General features: G+C 42.4%; 1 protein-coding gene and 1 pseudogene across 1 annotated transcript; both read right to left on the reverse strand.

Moving 5' to 3' along the window:
- Window positions 1–3,654: 3,654 nt before the first annotated feature.
- On the reverse strand, window positions 3,655–5,260 carry LOC149143473 (uncharacterized). The gene is made up of 2 exons (XM_089451838.1): window positions 5,012–5,260; window positions 3,655–4,917 (listed from the first exon to the last, which is right to left on the reverse strand). Exons 1-2 carry the CDS (start codon window positions 5,258–5,260, stop codon window positions 3,655–3,657), a joined length of 1,512 nt encoding a protein of 503 aa, XP_089307964.1.
- Window positions 5,261–9,781: 4,521 nt separating this feature from the next.
- On the reverse strand, window positions 9,782–11,388 carry LOC149143474 (protein NUCLEAR FUSION DEFECTIVE 4-like; annotated as a pseudogene).
- Window positions 11,389–24,748: the final 13,360 nt, after the last annotated feature.

Consider the following 24,748-nt stretch of genomic DNA (forward strand, 5'->3'; position numbering starts at 1 on the left):
ACTCCTGTTCCACTGTCTCCTTCATCCAAACCACCAAACGTTGATTCCAAGGTCAATCTTATGCCTTCTTCCCCTGTTTTTTCACCTTCATCTCCTCCTTTGCCTGGTGAAAGTTTCACATATAGTAACCAGGAGACTAAGAAGAAGAAGAAGAAGATGAAGAATAAGAAGAAGTCTGATAAGCGCGAGGCCACCTATGCAGCTATTGCTCCGAGTACATCTTAGGTTGAACCACCTTCTGCTCCTCCACGGAAGGTTAAGTTTCCCTGTAAATTGTGCAAGGGTGACCATCTTCTTCGTGATTGTTCTGGCATTCCTAGGATCTTAGAAGTATGGTCTCACGATCTGGCTTGTCCCTCGTCATCCTCTTAAGCTCATGATGATGCTACCCTATTGAATGTTAGTGGTAAGAAGAAAGGGAAGATTTGATTCCCTTGTAGACTGTGCGAAGGCAACCATCCCCTTCACCTTTGTCTGCTCATGGATAAAGCTTCCGCCGTTTTGGAAAGTCTTACAGCTTCTTCACCCCAAATTCTTGTTGGTTATCAGAGGCTCTCTTTAGACCCTCTCCCCATTGACAAAGAGATTGACTTAGATTCTTCCCTTTTCCCTCCTCCTCCTTCCAAGCCTGGCTATGCTCAGCCTGTTCCTGACCAACCATTGGTCGGAAAGAGTGTCGACTTGGATTCACCACCCGTTGATCACTCCGTTCTGGAAGAGCGTCATGATCACACTACTCATGTTCTTCTCTTCTCATCAGATTCTCTAGAGTTCGAGAATGACCCTCCTATCCCCACTGATTCAGAGGGTCCTTCTTCGATTCCTGTAGAGTGTGGGGGCAATCATATGATACCCCCACCAAGTAGTTCAGTCGTTTCCTTCGACTAGAGTGATTTGACTGCTTTCCACCTTCCATCCTATGTGCCTTTCCAGATTACTGTACACGCCTATGATAAGGCAGTAACGGGCACTGTCTTGGATGAGGGTGCGTCAGTTAGCCTCATGCCTTTCACTACTTGGCAAGCTTTGGGCTCCCCACAGCTTGTACTGGTCACGCAGAATCTGTTGGCATTTGAAGGAGGAACCAGTCGACCTTTAGGGATCCTCCCAAATCTTCTTGTTACTTTGGGGGGAAAAATTGTCTATATAGACGTAATGGTTGTCCAGGGTGCTTTAGATTTCAGTTTTCTCCTTGTCCATGACTATGTTTATGCCATGGGGGTCCTCGTCTCTTCACTTTTCCGTGTAGTTTTTTTTCCACACGACGGAAGAATGGTGACCATAGATCAATTACCATTCTTTAGTCCCCCGGTGCCTCCTGCGTAGCTGTCATCCCCTCTCGGTTCTTACTCGCAAGCAGTTCCTTCCCAGTCGCAAGTCAATTATGTGGCTACCCATTCCGTCTCTGCCTCTGCTAATGATCATGCAGATGGTCTCGTACATCATGTACCGAGGGCATTGGAACTTGACCTGTTGTTAGTCCCTCATGACATGTGTTCCTCCTAAAGCGCGATTCTTCCATCTACTGAAGATCTCTTGGGAGTCATGTTTGCGTATGATCCATGAACAGGATTTGAGAAGAGTTCTTTTCTTGTGTCGACCTCATTAAAAAATGAAACAAGGAGGAACGAGGATAGTTTGTTCCTGTGTCAACCTCGTTAAAAAATGAAACAAGGAGTCCCAAGGATGGTTCTTATCTTGCGTTAACCTTGTTAAAAAATGAAACAAGGGTTATGAGGATTGTTCTTTTACTGTGTCAACCTCTTTAAAGAATGAAACAACTCCCTTTCCAAATTGAGTATTTGCTTAAGATATCGTAAAGTTCAGGTCGATTCTTTCTAAGATCTCAAAAATGAACCTTCATTCCATCCACCTCATTGAATGCAATGAAGCTTGGGGGGCATGTACCTCGATTTGTGTTATTATGTTGGGGGCATGCGAACTTATAACAAGCATAGTTTTTCATTTCAAGCTTGCGTAAACATGAAATCGAATCAAAGTAGAGTTCTCCATGGTTCAAGCTTGTGTAAAAATGAACCCATACCTTATTTACACCTTGTGATTGTTGTTTTTATACGCTAAATTCTGCTAGATGAGCCTTGGTTGTTTCGTTCCATCATCTCCATATATTTGGTCGATCATATGCTTTCACTTGGTTGTTTTTCCTTTCTTGAGGAACCGCAGCGATGAGTGGTTTTATTAGCCAGCCTCTTTGTTATCACAAAATCACTACTGAGGGCTGCAACCAAGCAAGATTTCATGTAACTATTTCAACCTATCTTTAGACCAAAGATTAGCCTCTTTGATCAGAGAGGGCTCTCTCACAAACTCTTGATAAAATCTTTCAAACAATAGATGGCTAACTCTTTATTTATTCATGAAAGAAAAGTTGGTTGGAAACATATTAAACTGGTTCTCATTGGGCTATGGAGTCTCATATATTAAGTAAACAAGGAAAACATAGTGATCTCATGGAAATCAAGGCTCTTTGCATTACATGTCAAACATACTCCACCAAAACATAGCTTGCTGAATACACAGGAAGTCAGAGCATATGATTATGAATTCTGAGTGATTGCATTACAACAAGACTATAAAAGAACATAAATTATAAACACCATCATTATATTTGAACATGACAATCCATCGAGAATCTTGAGAAGAGAATAACACTGTTTTACTATTACTGTCAAAAAGGTCTTACAATGGCCCAAAACAACTCTGTTTTTTTATAGAATATCCAACCCCTTTTTACATCCTACCTTGATCCATATATAGACAAGCAAACTCAACACCTCGAGCTTCCTCCTCCAGCATGAGGGGAGCCTCGAAGGTGGCTATTAACTATTCCTACATGCTATTTAATTAATGCATTTATTACAAAGTGCTGAAATGTAATTGCACACAATCCTAATCAAACTAAAACATTAATTCCTTTCTCCTCGTATGCTTGATGCTTTTCTGGCTCTTGACACATGTCCTTTTGCTGCTTGAGTTGAGATGACTGAAGGAAAGTACACTAAATGAGTTGGCCTTGGATTCCAGTCACGTAGATGGCTTCATTAATTAACTAAAGAAGGTGCTCTGTTTTTACGGCTTCTGTCTCCCAACATTCTCCTAAAGTGTAGCCACATGTTCCCAAGTCTTTTAATAATCCCAGCTATGGAATGCTGACTTGTTTCTGATTGTGCTGTAGGTGGTATTAATAGACAAGTATTTTTCTTCCTTAACTCCCGCTTACAGTATCACACTAACTGCTCTGCGCTTTAAAACATCACCTACAACAGTTTCGTAGCGCGCTACGAAACTGCTGTGTGATTTAGAAAACACAGTCTTCTTCACTGGTTTCTGCTAACACTGTGCTTATGGCTGCATTTTTTCCAACAGTGGCATCCAATGAAACTTGTAACACATTAAGAGGTCATTCCATCCCTCTTACTTTATCAACAACTTGAATTGCATGCTGAACTTGTGGTATTGCCAAACCTGTGAAATAGGCTGTTACCTCTGAACTGAATCTGCCCTTGATATGCTTTATACTCTGAGGTAGTTGCCTATTTAAGAGCAACAGCTAAGCCAGTTATGATATGATTGTGAGGACCACTTTGAAAACCAGGGAACACAGCTGCGTTAATCTTTTCCTCATAGTCATACTTAACCTCTTGCCCCTGCTTGTTGATTTCTTTGATTATCATGTTCCTTGGATGCTGTGTTCTCTGGCTCTTTAAACTTGGCATATATATCACCTTTGTAGAATTGCCTCGTTCTCAACACAAGAATAAAAGAAATCATGGCTCCAAAAAGGGTCACGACTGTCATAATGATAAACGAAAGCTGAAAACATTTATGCCCAGTGCAAGTAAGCGCGCTCACAGACGAACAAGTCCCAAGAGCAGTACACTGCTTTCTTGTCTCTTGGTCATACATATGCCCCACAACTCTGACAGACAGAAGATAAGATCCCAACGGGCTCGCAACCGCTCCGAAATTATAAAGAGTTGCAGCTCCGAAATTATAAAGAGTTGCATAATACTTCAGGCCAAATATCTCTGAGATGACTGCATACATTACAGGCCACTGAGCTCCAAAACACAGTCCAATTATAATGGACGCTATGTACAGTGATCCCGGAAGAGCGAAGGCTATGAAAATATGTCCAATGCAAGCAATAAGCATAATTATGGTCAACATCAGCGGCCTGGGAAATTTATACCTCTGGAGAAGAATTTCTGATAAAAACCCAGAAACAACACGGCCTAGAAAATTCCATATGCTGATAAGAGCAACAAAGGTGGTTATATTCTGGTGAGTGTAACCAAGAGATTTTCCAATTAAAGCTTGAGGAATTGTGAAGTCGTCTCCTCTTTCGGGGCTTTTGAAGAATTTCACAATACGGGATACAACAGAAGCTCTCGCTCTAATTTCATCGCTATTGTTAGCAATATACTCTGTGCCGCTCATCGATTTTCCTTGATTGATCTCTGAGCAATGTTGGGGATCCTTCATTTCTTCATTTTCTTTTGTAAGCACAGTGATTTTGGCATGATCTACTTTGGTTGAGACTGAGGTCTCGGTGGAAATCTGTTGCAGCTTCTTTTTGTCGTTCTCTGCCTTAGCAATCACTACAAGAGGAAGCGAAAGGAAAACCACAATAACTGCAACAACAATTCTGTAGCCTGCATTAGGGAAATTCTTCCGCGTATTCTCCACTACGATGAGAACCATAAGAAACCCAGCTAATGCTAGAGCTATGTAGAGAAAGTGGTAGAATCGCTTCAGCTCATTTTTTTCCGTCGTCACTTTTGTAGGACGAACTATAAACAATACAATCAGAGAAAAAGCACTAGGCAAGTAGCCAGGAAGAAGAATCACACCAGCTGCTCCACTGGCACTATTCCCATAAATTGCATAGTAAATCTGAGTGAAAAATTGCTCCACTCAGACCAACAAAACCTTTCAGAATCCCCAACACAACTCCTCGGCTCTGCGGGAAATTCTTAACATATGTAACCAGAGATCCCGTGTTGGCAAATGTCTGAGAATTAGCTCCAATGGTCATATACAAATACATCTGCCATAACTTGGGCTTGGCAATTCGTTGGGTGACAGATAACCATACCAATGAATATCCAACCATATTCATGATCGCCCGGTGCAAAATCTCTGGATTATTATAAGCTTCTGTATAAGCAAGATTTTCTTGAACTGTGGCTTTTAAATGAGCGCCAGAAATTATAATGACAATCCTCCATTTGCGCATGAACAGAATGGTCTATAACACCCGGCAATTCCACAAACATAATCCACAATCCAGCGCGCTGTTGTAGAGGCCATGTGTCATATAGTTAACACGTATGTTATTACCTGTCCAGTAAGACCTTTATTTGCTCATTGCCATCTCTAACCAAGGCTTCACGTTTCCATTATCTTTTTTTAAGGTCGAATCAACGAACCATTTGATGATTAATGCATTTACATTACACCTTTGGAGGTTCATTCAATCGAAGAAAAAACAATTAATGACCAGATCAAGTATTCAAGGATGTCACTCCATTAGCAACAACCAAATCATTGATACTATTGCGTTCATACTATTCCAGTGATCTCATGTTGCAGACATTGCACTTGGACTCTTTCACACCATACATAAGACTACTCCATACACAACGTCCCACACATCGCCTTCCTTTTTTTAACTGTTCGCCCATTAGTCAATGCAAAGGACTAGTTCAGAGAATCACTTGGCCGTGGTTAATCGTTCATACCTGACAATAAACAATGATTAAACCTTCAAAGCATGACCCCAGATCAACGAACATTTGTTTATTCCCACATCCTGGTCCAGATCAACACGCGGGAGCATCTTCATCAATTTGATTACATGACCAGATCAATATAATAATTTCATTCCACAATTAGGACCCTTGGATTATCATTTTGCCCATGCAATCAACAAAATAAACAAGTCATCACTCAACAAACAATCTGCCACTACGTCGGATTGCATTCTTTCATACACAACAACACATTAATTCATCAGGCGCTCTCGACCTCCCTCATTCACCGGTACCATGATATGCTCCATTCAATGCATATAACAACCACAGGTCAACACAACGATTATACCAACAACCGACAGTAAACACAGAGTAACCAAATCGACCTCAATCCATCAACAACTCTCTGGTATTCAACTGACATTTAGGGGATCGACCACCTATTATGTAATGCGATTTACATTACAGGCTACCCAAATTGCTATGCTTCTAACTTTTGTATTACATATTTAGCATATTGATTTAACCTTTTTGCTACAGGTGCACAAAGAAATCAATAGTCCACTTCAAATATCAGTTCGAGCCACATAAAGATAAGACTATCATATAAAGAAAACCAGATTCACATTGCATCCTTGGAGTGTCTGGCATAGCATCAACCTGTGTGTGAATTGTGTCCTCCTCAGCTACCACACTTTAAGAGTTTGAACTAGTGTCATCCAGAAATATGTCTAACCATTTCTTAAGTGGCGCACTATCTCCAGTTGTATCAATTAAAATCTTCAATGAAATTTTTGATAGTAAATGTAAATTTGCATCAATCCCCTCCACTGGCTTTGATTGATCTTCTGATTGCACTTCAATGTCACCAGAGTAACCAGGGGAGGGATTTTTCTTTGTAGGAGATAAATCACCCATGAGCCAGAATTCAGAGATAACTCCCTTAATGTACTTGATGCCAATCCCACAATAGCTGCATCATCATAGGGTGCCTCCTTGGACACACTGTCACTGCTCTCATCAACATTCCTGGAGGGAAACAAAACTCTATACAATAGGCATGCTAGGATTTGGACCTTCGCTGAAAACTCGAACCAATTCCCAATTTCGTAGCACGCTACGAAACCACGCAAACAGGTAGCGCTGCGAAACTGCTAAAAATAATTCAGGCACTGCGAAAACACCCACTCTTTATGCCAAGCTAAAAATTTTTTACTACTGCATTTTCAGTGATAACAGTGGCTCCACTTGGGATAGTGTGCCCTTGTGGTACACTAAGAACATGCAGCTCCAGTGCCTTATCCATTTTTGACAAACTAAAATTTTCTTGACAAGCATGACTGTAGGAGAAAGAAAACTATATCTACTGAAAAATAAATGCTCAGCCAACCTTGAGCTTATTTGCAATTACCTACCTACCTACCCTAACCATTTCAACTTCTTCAGCTCAATCAATATGAAACTTCCAATGCAGCCAATCATTAGCCTCATCTGATATTTGATTTCTTTGACTGTCCTGGAATTCAGGGCCAATGTGATAGTGTGATGACCGCTGCCACTGAAATTGTCTCTGACTGTATCGGATTTCAGATCCAATGTGATAGTGTAAAGACCACTGCCACTGAAATAGTCTCTGATCTTCATAAGAAAACTGAAACACTGGAGAGTAAAACTCTTCCATGTAATCAGCTATAGGGTCCCAGAACACATGATCAGCTTGTCCTTCCTTGAAACTTTCCAGCTGTGCAAACTGATCTTCAATCACAGTGTTCAGTTCCTCAATCATGAAAGAGAATGGAAGCAACATAGTCTCCTTGCGCTCTGTCACAGGAAACTTTTGAGAATAATAATCATGATCATGAAAATTGTATGCCTGAATTTGTCCTTCTAAACCTTTAATTTCTTTCTCAATATCTTTGGCAAATTCATCAAAAAATTTCACCTTATCCTCTGACTTACAGTCAAAGGATTTCAGATATGAGGATAAGGACAAAGAAAAAGATTCATTTGTTTCTTCTTTATTGTGATCATTATTCCATTGTTTAAAACCTTCAACTGAGGGAGAGTCTGCCACCTCCTCTGTCCTATCTGTCCATTCCTCCAAAAACATAAGCCAAAGGTCTTGAAATGACTTAATGGATTCCGCAGGCAAGCATTCAACCCACTGTTTGCACTTCCCTTGAAGTGAATCATAGAATAACATAATGCAAACATCCTCATGTTTAACTCTAAGAAGCTGTGTAAATTCACAAAAATCTGATATATGATTCAAGGTTAAACTTAAATCTTCACCGTTGAATTTTGGACCATTCCTTAGAAAGTATGCATCCTTGGGAAAATGATTTGGGAAACCATGAATTCCTGAGAAATCAATGCATGCATACCTTGAACAAAGATGAGCAGCTTCTGGGTCTTTCATAACTCCAGTGGAATCACCATGAATATATAAACCTTGAATTCTTCAACAATGGAGTCGCCAAGGTAGTTTTGCAGCCTTGAAAATCATTTGAACTCCTGCTACCTTCAGAAATTCAATCTTAAGCTCCCGGCAGACGCACCAAAATGTTATCACAAAATCACTACTGAGGGCTGCAACCAAGCAAGATTTCATGTAACTATTTCAACCTATCTTTAGACCAAAGATTAGCCTCTTTGATCAGAGAGGGCTCTCTCACAAACTCTTGATAAAATCTTTCAAACAATAGATGGCTAACTCTTTATTTATTCATGAAAGCAAAGCTGGTTGGAAACATATTAAACTGGTTCTCATTGGGCTATGGAGTCTCATATATTAAGTAAACAAGGAAAACATAGTGATCTCATGGAAATCAAGGCTCTTTGCATTACATGTCAAACATACTCCACCAAAACATAGCTTGCTGAATACACAGGAAGTCAGAGCATATGATTATGAATTCTGAGTGATTGCATTACAACAAGACTATAAAAGAACATAAAGTATAAACACCATCATTATATTTGAACATGACAATCCATCGAGAATCTTGAGAAGAGAATAACACTGTTTTACTATTACTGTCAAAAAGGTCTTACAATGGCCCAAAACAACTCTGATTTTTTATAGAATATCCAACCCCTTTTTACATCCTACCTTGATCCATATATAGACAAGCAAACTCAACACCTCGAGCTTCCTCCTCCAGCATGAGGGGAGCCTCGAAGGTGGCTATTAACTATTCCTACATGCTATTTAATTAATGCATTTATTACAAAGTGCTGAAATGTAATTGCACACAATCCTAATCAAACTAAAACATTAATTCCTTTCTCCTCGTATGCTTGATGCTTTTCTGGCTCTTGACACATGTCCTTTTGCTGCTTGAGTTGAGATGACTGAAGGAAAGTACACTAAATGAGTTGGCCTTGGATTCCAGTCACGTAGATGGCTTCATTAATTAACTAAAGAAGGTGCTCTGTTTTTACGGCTTCTGTCTCCCAACATTCTCCTAAAGTGTAGCCACATGTTCCCAAGTCTTTTAATAATCCCAGGTATGGAATGCTGACTTGTTTCTGATTGTGCTGTAGGTGGTATTAATAGACAAGTATTTTTCTTCCTTAACTCCCGCTCACAGTATCACACTAACTGCTCTGCGCTTTAAAACATCACCTACAGCAGTTTCGTAGCGCGCTACGAAACTGCTGTGTGATTTAGAAAACACAGTCTTCTTCACTGGTTTCTGCTAACACTGTGCTTATGGCTGCATTTTTTCCAACAGTGGCATCCAATGAAACTTGTAACACATTAAGAGGTCATTCCATCCCTCTTACTTTATCAACAACTTGAATTGCATGCTGAACTTGTGGTATTGCCAAACCTGTGAAATAGGCCGTTACCTCTGAACTGAATCTGCCCTTGATATGCTTTATACTCTGAGGTAGTTGCCTATTTAAGAGCAACAGCTAAGCCAGTTATGATATGATTGTGAGGACCACTTTGAAAACCAGGGAACACAGCTGCGTTAATCTTTTCCTCATAGTCATACTTAACCTCTTGCCCCTGCTTGTTGATTTTTTTGATTATCATGTTCCTTGGATGCTGTGTTTTCTAGCTCTTTAAACTTGGCATATATATCACCTTTGTAGAATTGCCTCGTTCTCAACCCAAGAATAAAAGAAATCATGGCTCCAAAGAGGGTCATGACTGTCATAATGATAAACGAAACCTGAAAACATTTATGCCCAGTGCAAGTAAACGCGCTCACAGACGAACAAGTCCCAAGAGCAGTACACTGCTTTCTTGTCTCTTGGTCATACATATGCTCCACAACTCTGACAAACAGAAGATAAGATCCCAACGGGCTCGCAACCGCTTCGAAATTATAAAGAGTTGCAGCTCCGAAATTATAAAGAGTTGCATAATACTTCAGGCCAAATATCTCTGAGATGACTGCATACATTACAGGCCACTGAGCTCCAAAACACAGTCCAATTATAATGGACGCTATGTACAGTGAACCCGGAAGAGCGAAGGCTATGAAAATATGCCCAATGCAAGCAATAAGCATAATTATGGTCAACATCAGCGGCCTCGGAAATTTATATCTCTGGAGAAGAATTTCTGATAAAAACCCAGAAACAACACGGCCTAGAAAATTCCATATGCTGATAAGAGCGCAACAAAGGTGGTTATATTCTGGTGAGTGTAACCAAGAGATTTTCCAATTAAAGCTTGAGGAATTATGAAGTCGTCTTCTCTTTCGGGGCTTTTGAAGAATTTCACAATACGGGATACAACAGAAGCTCTCGCTCTAATTTCATCGCTATTGTTAGCAATATACTCTGTGCCGCTCATCGATTTTCCTTCATTGATCTCTGAGCAATGTTGGGGATCCTTCATTTCTTCATTTTCTTTTGTAAGCACAGTGATTTTGGCATGATCTACTTTGGTTGAGACTGAGGTCTCGGTGGAAATCTGTTGCAGCTTCTTTTTGTCGTTCTCTGCCTTAGCAATCACTACAAGAGGAAGCGAAAGGAAAACCACAATAACTGCAACAACAATTCTGTAGCCTGCATTAGGGAAATTCTTCCGCGTATTCTCCACTACGATGAGAACCATAAGAAACCCAGCTAATGCTAGAGCTATGTAGAGAAAGTGGTAGAATCGCTTCAGCTCATTTTTTTCCGTCGTCACTTTTGTAGGACGAACTATAAACATTACAATCAGAGAAACAGCACTAGGCAAGTAGCCAAGAAGAAGAATCACACCAGCTGCTCCACTGGCACTATTCCCATAAATTGCATAGTAAATCTGAGTGAAAATTGCTCCACTCAAACCAACAAAACCTTTCAGAATCCCCAACACAACTCCTCGGCTCTGCGGGAAATTCTTAACACATGTAACCAGAGATCCCGTGTTGGCAAATGTCTGAGAATTAGCTCCAATGGTCATATACAAATACATCTGCCATAACTTGGGCTTGGCAATTCGTTGGGTGACAGATAACCATACCAATGAATATCCAACCATATTCATGATCGCCCGGTGCAAAATCTCTGGATTATTATAAGCTTCTGTATAAGCAAGATTTTCTTGAACTGTGGCTTTTAAATGAGCGCCAGAAATTATAATGACAATCCTCCATTTGCGCATGAACGGAATGGTCTATAACACCCGGCAATTCCACAAACATAATCCACAATCCGGCGCGCTGTTGTAGAGGCCATGTGTCATATAGTTAACACGTATGTTATTACCTGTCCAGTAAGACCTTTATTTGCTCATTGCCATCTCTAACCAAGGCTTCACGTTTCCATTACCTTTTTTTAAGGTCGAATCAACGAACCATTTGATGATTAATGCATTTACATTACACCTTTGGAGGTTCATTCAATCGAAGAAAAAAAACAATTAATGACCAGATCAAGTATTCAAGGATGTCACTCCATTAGCAACAACCAAATCATTGATACTATTGCGTTCATACTATTCCAGTGATCTCATGTTGCAGACATTGCACTTGGACTCTTTCACACCATACATAAGACTACTCCATACACAACGTCCCACACATCGCCTTCCTTTTTTTTTAACTGTTCGCCCATTAGTCAATGCAAAGGACTAGTTCAGAGAATCACTTGGCCGTGGTTAATCGTTCATACCTGACAATAAAAAATGATTAAACCTTCAAAGCATGACCCCAAATCAACGAACATTTGTTTATTCCCACATCCTGGTCCAGATCAACACGTGGGAGCATCTTCATCAATTTGATTACATGACCAGATCAATATAATAATTTCATTCCACAATTAGGACCCTTGGATTATCATTTTGCCCATGCAATCAACAAAATAAACAAGTCATCACTCAACAAACAATCTGCCACTACGTCGGATTGCATTCTTTCATACACAACAACACATTAATTCATCAGGCGCTCTCGACCTCCCTCATTCACCGGTACCATGATATGCTCCATTCAATGCATATAACAACCACAGGTCAACACAACGATTATACCAACAACCGACAGTAAACACAGAGTAACCAAATCGACCTCAATCCATCAACAACTCTCTGGTATTCAACTGACATTTAGGGGATCGACCACCTATTATGTAGAGCGATTTACATTACAGGCTACCCAAATTGCTATGCTTCTAACTTTTGTATTACATATTTAGCATATTGATTTAACCTTTTTGCTACAGGTGCACAAAGAAATCAATAGTCCACTTCAAATATCAGTTCGAGCCACATAAAGACAAGACTATCATATAAAGAAAACCAGATTCACATTGCATCCTTGGAGTGTCTGGCATAGCATCAACCTGTGTGTGAATTGTGTCCTCCTCAGCTACCACACTTTAAGAGTTTGAACTAGTGTCATCCAGAAATATGTCTAACCATTTCTTAAGTGGCGCACTATCTCCAGTTGTATCAATTAAAATCTTCGATGAAATTTTTGATAGTAAATGTAAATTTGCATCAATCCCCTCCACTGGCTTTGACTGATCTTCTGATTGCACTTCAATGTCACCAGAGTAACCAGGGGAGGGATTTTTCTTTGTAGGAGATAAATCACCCATGAGCCAGAATTCAGAGATAACTCCCTTAATGTACTTGATGCCAATCCCACAATAGCTGCATCATCATAGGGTGCCTCCTTGGACACACTGTCACTGCTCTCATCAACATTCCTGGAGGGAAACAAAACTCTATACAATAGGCATGCTAGGATTTGGACCTTCGCTGAAAACTCGAACCAATTCCCAATTTCGTAGCATGCTACGAAACCACGCAAACAGGTAGCGCTGCGAAACTGCTAAAAATAATTCAGGCGCTGCGAAAACACCCACTCTTTATGCCAAGCTAAAAATTTTTTACTACAGCATTTTCAGTGATAACACTCTTGATCATTACATGTTTTGAGCAGTTCCACCATTGTCGGAACTAGTTGCTACCCTTTATACCACTCGTTCCTCTAGGACGAGTCACCTTTAAGCTCTTTTTCTGACTCGTAAAAAATGAAAAGATTGTTGAGTTTTCCTTCTTAACTCGTTAAATGGAATTAAAAAGGTGGTCCACTTTCAGCTCTTTTTCGACCGTATAAATGTGAAAAGATAGTCGGACTTTTGTCATTTCAAGTTCGATTTTGGCTATGAAATGACATGTCTCTGATCGCTTTTTTCCTTTTTCAGATTGGGACCACTAATTACGAAAATTACTCCTTGGTCATAATGGTTAAGCGGTTCTCTCGAGTATTATTTTATACTTTTTCAGGCTCGAGGGACACAAATGTACGAAAAAGGACCCCCCTGGACTTTTCTTTTCTTTGTCTTTTCAAACTCTCTAAACGTGAAAAAGACTCCGAGTTTTCCCTATGTCGGACTCATTAAACCCTGACGACATTGGACTTTTCACCATGACGAGACTCGAGATTCTCCTTCGTAGGGCTCGTTAAACTATCACTAGGTTGGATTCGTCCGAAGGTCGAAACAAGCATATGCTATCCCATTCAAGCTTGTTTCCAAAAATAATTGGGGTACTCACCAGCAATCGTGGGGGAAAATTTGGAAGTCATCATTGGTTACCTGCAGCAGCTAGTCACCCTTGAACATCGACACTTTTGCTTCTTGTCGGGTTGGGTTATCCATACATTGTCATTTGGCCTTCCGGGGTTTTGGGTTGCCATTTTGCCTCATTCCATCTGATCCATGTTGTTTCTATCATGCTTCCGATCCCTTGGTACCTGAATGCTGCCACATTTTGGAAACATGTCACTGATATGTTCAAGAGTATAATCCTTTTGCAATTCACACCCTTACCTCCTCCTATGATACTCTGTTTCACCATCTACCATTTGTTCCTTATCTCGTGTTGTTGATGGGGGAAACATTATGGCCTCCTTGCGACGGATCGTCTCCTGTCGACATCAACTCATTATCCAGGAGATTGGTCTAGAGATCCCTTTTGGTTACTTGGAGCTTGCATGCCTCAATGGAAAGTTCTTCACACCTGACGATAGACTCTCATCATTGGTCTTTGATTGGGTTATTCCACAAATGTTCGACTTCAACTCATTTTTCACACTTAGTGGATTGTACTAGATAGTACGTTGAGAGCCATTGGCATTGTTGGTGGTTTCTATCACGCTTATTAACGGTTTCCATCATTGACTGGTAATCAAGCAACTTTCTATCATGCTCGACCTCAGCACATCTATTCGCATGCTAGAATTTGTACTATGATCAGTTGGGTTTCAAGACCCCGAACTAAGATTACATATGTTTGGGTTGCGTGGATTGGTTCGTGATTACATACATGACTCTTTGATGGATGGCTGCGACCATACCTAAGTCTTCACAAATGACTGTGACCATAACTTTATCATTATGATGGTCTTATTAGCTCGGTGGCTGCGTCCATACCACACACCAAGTTTCATATGTATTTTGGATGGTTGTGCCCATGCCTAGACTACATGTATTTCACTATTAGAGATATCAGTTGTACTTGTGCCTATAGGTTCTTCTAGGTGGTATTCCAGTTCAGACAGTTTCGTAAAGCATTTCACTCCTCCCACTCTCTCCGGCTTCATGCTTTAGGGGGCATCTGTTACACAGTAATTTATCACTGTCCTCATCTCAGTCCCTCTACTATGTCATGTGTCAAATAAACATGTTCATATCTTCCCACTGATATAAGAAGATTAATCAAATGCTCTCTAATGCTGAAGATTGACCCTTTTTTGACTAAGTTCTTGCATCGTCGCTGGTAAACCCTTAAAATCCGCGATGGTTCTCTGTCATGCATTGTATTGTTGCGATGTCGTCGCTAGTCCCCAGTTCATGACTTGCGATGATCTAGATTTGGCAAATTAGTTCAAATAATCGGCCTTCTGGATGTTTCTAGAGCTGGTTGTTGGGTCAGTTTGGGTCGCATTTCTTCCTCTGGGATGGTGGTTCTGCCTCTTGTACAACCTCCTTTTAGGATAAGCTCCCTCTACCTCATTTCATGGAGACTCCTTCTCCTATAAAATCACTCACCATTGCTATGATCTGCTAGTTTTTTAGTTACTAGTTCTTTTGGTTGTATAGTGCTGCTAGTGCATTTGAGTTTGATAGATAGCTTTGGTGTGAGTGTGACAAGTGTGGGATTTCTAAATAGTTTTCAAGAGGTTGTGGAGTGCTCTTAACCTTGTATTAAATCTTGTGAGTGAGAGAGAGATATTGTTGTTTGGAAGACCCATATTTGAGAGTGAATGCTTGAAGAAACATGCTGGCTGGACCCTTCGAGAAGGCTTGCGACGTCAAGAATTGGTTGTAAGCTTTGCTCTTGCTTTATTATTAATAAAATCAATGATGATTTCCTATGTCTTATATGTAATTTACTTGGTAGCTCATGAATTCTTAACTTTATGAGTAAATAGATCATTGTTGTTCTCTTGTGGTGTTTCAGGTTGATTGCTCATTAAGGAGAAGGAAACAGAAGCTGGAGTAGCGCAACGAAATTTCATCAACCACTAGTTTGAGGTAGGCCTCCAATGATGACTATTTAAGGGAATCAATTGTTGTTTTGTCTTTGTTGTGACTAGACCCACTCTAGGGCTAGAGGGGTTGCCTCTGTCCGCAGAGGGAACACTTTCCTACTTCACAACCCCTTGTACTGACATGGGAGTCTACATACTCGCAGCACTCATGGTGGATGCCATGCTTCCAGCAGTGGTCATCGAAGGGCTAGATGTGTGTGGACCTGGGCTTGAAGGCTCGTGAGTTGGAGTTCCAATGTATAACAATACGTCTGGATGATCAGGAGGTAGAGGAGAATTCAGATCAGCAACCGACTCTGAAAGCTCTTACACTTCAATACTATCTTCTGACTGGAAGAGTACTCGAGAAAGAATTGGTGTGTTCCTCTCTAGCTCTGTAGTAGTACCAGGTCTATCTTGCAAACTAATGCCCCCAAGTGAAGAATCAATCTCCGATGTGACTGCTGCCATTGGTTGAAAACAACTAGCATAATTGCGCCTACGGCTTCTAGGAGAAGGCTCTGGACTCGCAGGTGAAATCCCATGAAGTCTACAAGACTGCCGAGGTGGTCGATCAGCCACTTTGAATTATTTTTATAAGATCTACTTAAAGACTCAAGAAAATTGAAAGTTAGGCCTAGTAGGAGCACAGAACAACACTAAAAATGTCCCTAAAGAATTTAGCAATCAAACAACTTCCAAGTATTTCTGCTCCGGGTGATTAGGACCGGACACCAAAATACAAGAAAGTTAAATAATAAGGGCCTTCCGAAAATAGACTGGCATAATTAAGCCTCAGGTCTACTAGTGAAGGTATCAGAGGTAGTTACGCTGACCTCCAGACAACAACCTTTACCGGTGCAAGCCCCCAAGCTTCGTAGGGGTTCCCTCTATAAGTATAGTTGAATGTGATGCAACATCAATGATCCAGGTGGATATTGGTGGCCACCTACCAAGTCCACCTGGACCCCCACCATTGTCTTTCTCAGCATTTTCAGTTTCCTTAATTGTAGCACAACTTACTATTTTTAGCAGTTTTTCGGGTCCTGAACTTCCGGAGCCGTTTTGAGGCCCTAAACGACGTTTTTTGGGGAATCCAGGGGCAACACAAGTCCATGTTCCAACAATGATAGTGCTCGGATAGATATTTCTAATGAGCTATTGTACACGTCAAACGGAGATCATATGCCAAAGTTACGACCCCGGGAAGTTGATGTACCAACTTACCCCCAAACGGGGCCCACAGTTTGGCGTTTCATCTCCTAGGGTTAGGTTTTGGAATGTTAAGGGTTTTTCCATTGTTTCTCAATAATAAATAGGCCTTCGAGCCTCATTGTAACACATTTCAGAGGCATGTAGCCATCACATCTCTTCTCAGAGATAAGCTACCATCGCCCTAGCTAGTTTATTGCCATTTCTGTTTGTAAGCATATTTCAGTATTTTCCATTAATGAAATGAAGTATTATTTCCGCTGCATCTTTGTGTATATGGTTATCTCTGTAATTTGTTGCGTTCCTGTTTAAATCCGGATCAGTGGTATCAGAGCGGTCTGCTTTTTCTCTGTTTTTCTTTGCATGTCCCCAACAAGGTCGGGATATAAGGAGTTAGGGCTTGAACTGGTTGAACCTTTGCAAGACCAGCCTCGCAAATCCTGACGGCCTCCCATGGTGGATGAGAAGAAAGACGAGGGGGCAGGAGATCCCATCAAAATCTTGCTCGAAGAAGCGCTCGAGCGACAACGGAACGCGATGATGGACAACTTTGCGCAGATCCTTCAGAGGCTACCCAGAAGCGGCGCATCGGCTTCCAACAGCTCCTCTGGAAACGCCACACCCTTTAAGGTACAAGTTAATTTTGAAATCCCCATATTCGAGGGTCAGATAGACGCCGAAGCCGTAGATAAATGGTTAAATCTGCTAGAGGGTTATTTTTCTGTTCATGAATTTTCGAGTCGGGAAAAGATTGTTTTTGCTCTTCTCAAAGCAACCCCCCACGTCAAGGACTGGTGGGAAACCTACTGCGAGCAGAAGGATGAAAGTACTGGCTCACTATTTTCAGCCGCACCCACTTGGGATTCATTCCGGGATGCCATCAAGGAGCAGTACTACCCTGTCGGAAGCTATGAGGATGAATACATAAAGTGGACCACGCTGCGGCAGGGAAGGGACCAAGACGTGCCGGAGTTCACCAATCTTTTCCATACCCTTCGCACAAAGTTGGGTATCAAGGATTCGGAGCAACATTTGATACTCAAATACCGTGGCTGCCTGCACAAGTACATCCAGGAAGAAATACAGTTCCTAAACATCCCCTCACTCGGCGCAGCATATCGGCATGCCGTCAAGGTCGAGCAGAAGTTTAAACAAAAGAAGCGAGACTTTGGATCTGCGAATCCAAAGCAGGGGAAAGGTGCCCCTAAACCACAGAACAAAGGACAAAGCCAAGGCGGGACAGCCCAAGACAACCAGCCGAAGCTGCAAGCAAAGAGCAACGCCGCGAAGCCGAGAAAGGACACTGGAAAATGGTGTGAGTTCCATAAGAGCTCCACTCACAACACAAGTGAGTGTCGGGCCAAGCAGTCACTGGTGGCTGAGCTAAAGGTTTCAGAATCAGATGCATGTTTCGACTCTGAGTCAGAACCCGATAAGGGGTATGAAAAAGGGAAGCAGATCATTGATGCGGATCCCAGCGCCACTGTTGCTACCGCAAAGATCCAGAAAAATGAACCCGAAGATCCAGAGGAGGAGGAGCATTTCTTCCACTCCCAGATGTGGGTAAAGGGCTCCTCGATACAGTTCATTGTTGATAGCGGGAGTCAAAAGAACCTCATTTCTGCAGAGGTCCTGAAGCGGTTGGGCTTACCGACCACAGCACATCCACAACCATACACCATTGGATGGCTTCACCAAGGGCGAGATCTTCGCGTGAGCCAGCAGTGTCGCCTTCCATACAACATCAAGCCCTTCACAGATGAGGTATTGTGTGACATTGCTCCCCTTGAAGTTTGTGATGTATTACTAGGACAACCATACTTGTGGAAGCGACATGCTGTGTATGAATCAAGGCCCCGTGCTGTTATTATTACATTGGGAAATAAGTTGTTCAGGATACCAGAGGTAGCACCACCTGCCGCCATCTCTTTGATTACTGCAAAACAATGCAGTAAGATCATTTCCAAAACCAGGAAATTTGTTTTCCTGATGATACGCCCTCAAGGGAAGAAGAAGACAGTGGCCGCGGCCTCCAAACGGGGTCCCTCTGCACGGCAGCTACAGATGGACAAGATTGTGGAGGAGTACGAAGACATCTTCACCTCCCCGGCAGGGGTTCCTCTGCACTGTCAAGTCAAGCACTCCATCGATCTGACCCCAGGTGCGCCGCTACCCAATGGACCAATTTATCAGCGCTCCGTTCTGGAGAACAATGAAATCAAGAGGCAGATTCAGGAGCTCCTGCAGAAAGGTCACATCCGTCCGAGTTCTTCGCCCTGTGGGAGCCCGATAGTGTTGGTACAGAAGAAGGATGGGACGTGGAGACTCTGTATTGACTATCAGGCGCTGAACAAGATCACTGTCCGTAATAGGTACCCGATCCCGCGAATTGATGACCTCCTAGACCAACTAAAGGGGGCGAAATATTTCAGCAAGATCGATCTGAAGTCAGGATATCACCAGGTACCAATTGAACCCTCAGATGTGTGGAAGACTGCCTTCAAATCCAAGGAGGGCCTCTTCGAATGGTTGGTCATGCCTTTCGGATTGACGAATGCTCCTGCAACCTTTATGAGGCTAATGGATGACATCTTGCGGCCATTCACCAACTCCTTTGTAGTAGTATACTTGGATGACATTCTGATCTTCAGCCAGAGTTGGGAAGAGCACCTCCACCACATCCGACAGGTTCTCCAAACACTGCGGCAACACAAGCTATGTGCCAATTTGGAGAAATGCACTTTTGGCATGACCAAGGTTCAGTATCTGGGATACATCATTGATGAACAGGGGGTGCATGTCGATCCAGCCAAGGTCCAAGTCATTCGGGATTGGCCCTCTCCAACCACTCTAACAGAGCTCCGCAACTTTCTAGGTCTTGCCAACTTCTACCGCAGGTTTGTGTTGGGATTTTCTCATATTTCTTGGCCCTTGAGTCAAGTCACCAAGGGCGGGGCGAAAGCAAAATTCTTTTGGTCTGAATCTCAACAGAAGGCATTCAGGGAGTTGAAGGATCGCCTCTGCACGGCACCAGTGCTCGCGTTACCAGATTTACAACAACCATTTGAGGTCGAGACAGATGCCTCTGACTATGCTATTGGGGCAGTCCTTACTCAACATGGACATCCAGTGGCATATCACAGTGAAACACTTTCAGACACAGTCCGGAAGTACCCCACTTATGATAAAGAGATGTATTCCATTGTACAGGCCTGCCGACAATGGAAGCATTACATTTTGGGGAAGGAAACGGTCATCCACACAGACCACCGACCTCTGCAGTTCATACAGACCCAAGGGAAATTGCAGAATGATCGCCATCAGAAGTGGTCTACATACCTGCAACAGTTTCACTTGAATATCAAGTATAAAAAGGGCAGCACCAATAATGTTGCAGATTGCCTCAGTCGACCACCGATCATGGCGCTAACCACCGTGCTCAACTCTTGCGGGCACGAGACTTCTGATTGGCCACTTCTCTACAAAAGCGACCCAGAATTCGGCCACACATACCAGACACTCTTGGAGGGTCGGCAGGTTGCAGATTTTCACCTCCAGGATGCCCTATTATGCCACCTCGGTCACCTCTGTGTTCCTTCAAGCGAGCGTGCCAAGATGATTTGGGAAGCACACTACAGTCGGGCTGCTGGGCATTTCGGGGTCGAGAAAACAGTGGCAGTACTGCAAAACTATTTCTATTGGCCGAATCTTCGACAGGATGTTGGGAAGTACATCCGATCATGTACTGCCTGTGCCATTGCCAAACCGACCATTAAGAAGCAAGGCCTCTATACCCCGTTGCCTACCCCTAGTCGACCTTGGGAATCCATCTCCATGGATTACATGTCAGGCCTTCCTTCCACTAAGCATGGAAATGACTGTGTTTTTGTGGTCGTCGACAGGTTCTCAAAGATGGCCATTATGATGGCTTGCAAGAAGAATATCACAGCAGAAGCCACTGCTAAACTCTTCTTTGAACGAGTGTGGGTGCACTTTGGGATCCCACAGTCTATCATCTCAGATCGGGACAGTCAGTTTCTTAGCACCTTTTGGTCCAGTCTCTGGTCAATGCTGGACACCAAACTCACGAAGTCCACAGCCTTCCATCCTCAAACTGATGGCCAGACAGAGGTTGTCAATAGGATGATTGTGCACATTCTGCGCATGTATAACTCAAAGCATCCACGCACATGGGACGAGAGCCTCCCCTACGTTCAGCACAGCTACAACCGAGCTCTTCACAGCTCCACTGGCCATAGCCCTTTTCAGGTGGGTTTGGGATTCCAGCCACTATGCCCCATTGATGTGGCCATGCCACTTGCAGCTACTCACATGAATTCAACTCATGTCCAGTCCGAAACAGATAAGGCCACTAGCTTCATTGAGTGCATCCAACATATTCGCCAGTAGGTCCATGACATTCTTGAGAAATCAAATGCCAAGTACAAGCAGCGACATGATCAACATCGGGTGCCACACAAGTTTCAGGTGGGCGACAAAGTCTGGTTGCATTTGCAAAAGGAACGCCTTACTGGAGCCTATCGGAAATTGAGACCACTCCGATATGGTCCTTACACCATTACTAAGACTATGGGAGACAATGCATTTGAGCTCAGCATTCCCCCATTCCTTGGCTTGCACCCATTATTTAATGTGGACCGCCTTCGGCCATACTTTCCACCTTTGCTAGACACATCCGACATTGCAGAACAGCTCAAACCCATAGAATTAAATCCGGATTGCATGGAACAAGCTGCAACTGATCGGATCATGGACACATAGATCAAGAACACTCGCCAATAGAATATCCAACTGTATCGAGTTGTCAAAGCGGGCCAACTCCTTCAGCAGGGCAAGTGGCTCACCAGGGAACAAGTTCAGCAGAAGTTTCCTCATCTCATGGAGGAGGTCAACGCAATGGGGACCATTGCTTCCTAAGGGGGGAGGAATGATCCAGGTGGATATTGGTGGCCACCTGCCAAGTCCACCTGGACCCGCACCATTGTCTTTCTCAGCATTTTCAGTTTCCTTAATTGTAGCACAACTTACTATTTTTAGCAGTTTTTCGGGTCCTGAACTTCCGGAGCCGTTTTGAGGCCCTAAACGACGTTTTTTGGGGAATCCGGGGGCAACACGAGTCCATAGAATGGACTGGTGTTGCCCGTTCCAACAATGATAGTGCTCGGATAGATCTTTCTAATGAGCTATTGTACGCATCAAACGGAGATCATATGCCAAAGTTACGACCCCGGGAAGTTGATGTACCAACTTACCCCCAAACGGGGCCCACAGTTTGGCGTTTCATCTCCTAGGGTTAGGTTTTGGAATGTTAAGGGTTTTTCCATTGTTTCTCAACAATAAATAGGCCTTCGAGCCTCATTGTAACACAGTTGAGAGGCATGTAGCCATCACATCTCTTCTCAGAGATAAGCTACCATCGCCCTAGCTAGTTTATTGCCATTTTTGTTTGTAAGCATATTTCAGTATTTTCCATTAATGAAATGAAGTATTATTTCCGCTGCATCTTTGTGTATATGGTTATCTCTGTAATTTGTTGTGTTCCTGTTTAAATCCGGATCAATCAACCTCAGGTGCCACGGGATTCCCCTCCGTAGCCACCTGTGTAGATCCCTAGGATAGGTAACTAAAGATACCAACTCGTATCAGAAGCCGGGAGAAATAGTCGTGAGGTAAGATCTGACAAGTAAGAGAGGGGGTATCTCTCATCCTTATCTTCACAAACCCTCGTGCTTAACTCCCAGTCATGGAGATTTTCTGGTCTCCCTAACACTATTGGATTTCACTCTTTAATTAGACTTATATGTTTTACAATTTGGAGTGGCCTTGGAGAGTTTGCTCTCCTCTCGCCTAATCTAAGGCCCTAAATAAGCCTAAAACTTATTGGTGTATACTGATTGACAATACAAAAAGTTCTAGTTTATTTTAATAAGCGCTTGATTTTAAGTGGCTATTCTTTTAAGTCAAAGGGACAATATGGAAATGAAACCGATGGTGTTTTTATGACGCAAAAGAAATTAATGAAAAACTAACTTCTATGCAGTGCACTTGTTTGTTCTTCGATGGAAAGCAACTTCTACTTGGGTTCTAAGAAACTTCTATAAAGAAAAAACTTTTTCCTTTTATTTTCTTATAGAAGACTTCACACTCACAAAAACTAAAAGACTATTGATGCTTTAATAATGAAAAACTACCCTAACGCAAGGTGTACATTGTTACACAACAACTTGTCACCGTTTGTCACCGTCCCTGTTACCCCTCATCCGCACACTGGAGGACTCATTCCGGGACCTGTGAAAAGTGACATGACCTAAAACCACTTGCATCACATTCCTCTAAGTATGAGCTTCATATGCCCTGAAGACATCTCCTGCAAAATACCCATGAAAACAACTCTTTTTGCATTAGCGCGGGTCCACAGTTCGCTGCCCACGCCAATGAGGGAAATCCTCTAAAAAGGGCGTGCCATTGGTGCTCTGTCTCAGAGTCGCACTCGCGCCAACCGAATTGAGTAAAGTTTTTAACCAACAAGCTCCCGAAGGTTCTCTTCAACCCATTCACCAACTGAATCTATGTTGAGCTAGGATGGTTTGGCTTCGAATCTCTATAGAAGGGAAGTGGTTTACCACCTTTCATGGGAGTTTCCAAGTGATAAATCCAATCCCATGAATAATGTGGTTGATCTATCTCTTTCCTCTCTATCTATAAAACCTTGTCTCTATGCCTTGAGCAAGCTAGTGGTAGTAGTTTCAGTTCCAGCATAGTGCTAGTGATAGTAAGAGTTCCAGGAGTTCAAGAGTTTGAAGCTGCAAGAGCCTTCTTTGCATCCATAAGGCCAAATCTAAGTAAGGAGATTCTTGTCACCCAAGAGAGAGAGGCTTGTTCCCATCCCAACAAGCTTTGCAAGACTTGTGTAGCTGACTACCCAGCCAAAGGAGGATTTGACGTCAGAACAATGGTTGTATTCTTCTTTGTTATTTATCAATAATAGATGACTATCATTATGGTTCCACTCTCATTGTCCTATGATTGATGTTGAGTTATATCTTTTCTTACTGATATATAATTGCATCTATTGGATTTTATGCTTGTATTCATGTTGTTCTTTGCATGTGCAGGTGTCCAATCACGGAGATCATGGGGATCGTGACCGGCCGAGGCAAAGGAACGAGAACGACGTCTCTTCTATGAACATTAGCATTGGAATCCAAGTAGGTTCTCACCATCCACTTTTTATTTGCAATTAGGAACTTGCGTGATAGAATTGTTTGATTGTTGCTAGACTCGATCTGGGCTAGTAGGGATCATCTCTGTCCGCAGAGAGGATTTACCTCCACAAAAATTTGGCGACTCCACTGGGGAGTTAGCTTGTTGTTCGATTTGTAAACTTTAGACAGAGCTTGAAGTATGTTCAGATAGCCTTCGAAATGCTATTGCTTTGCATTAGCGAAGTAGATCACCGCCACTTCAGTCAATCTCTGGTTTGGTTTACGAACTAAACAACTTGGAGTTTGTCTTGTCTCTTTGGTTTTTCTTGTTTTGATTGCTTAGATAGCTTTCTAGGTTGGATGCTCTGTTGTCTCTTGCTGCCTGGTCTGTCTGGATACTATCGACCAAGCCTTGGACTGCTTGTTTTTATTTTTAAGCTATCAAACTTGATTGGCGCTCTTTTATGCATGACAGTCGCGCCAATGTATAGCCCGCGCCAATCCTCAATTGGCGCTAGTTTTCCGCGTGACAGTCGTGCCA

The sequence above is a fragment of the Pinus tabuliformis genome, chromosome X, assembly GCF_031772625.1.
Source record: "Pinus tabuliformis cultivar Carrire ecotype Pingquan chromosome X, CPIR1, whole genome shotgun sequence".
NCBI classification, from domain to species: Eukaryota; Viridiplantae; Streptophyta; class Pinopsida; order Pinales; family Pinaceae; genus Pinus; species Pinus tabuliformis.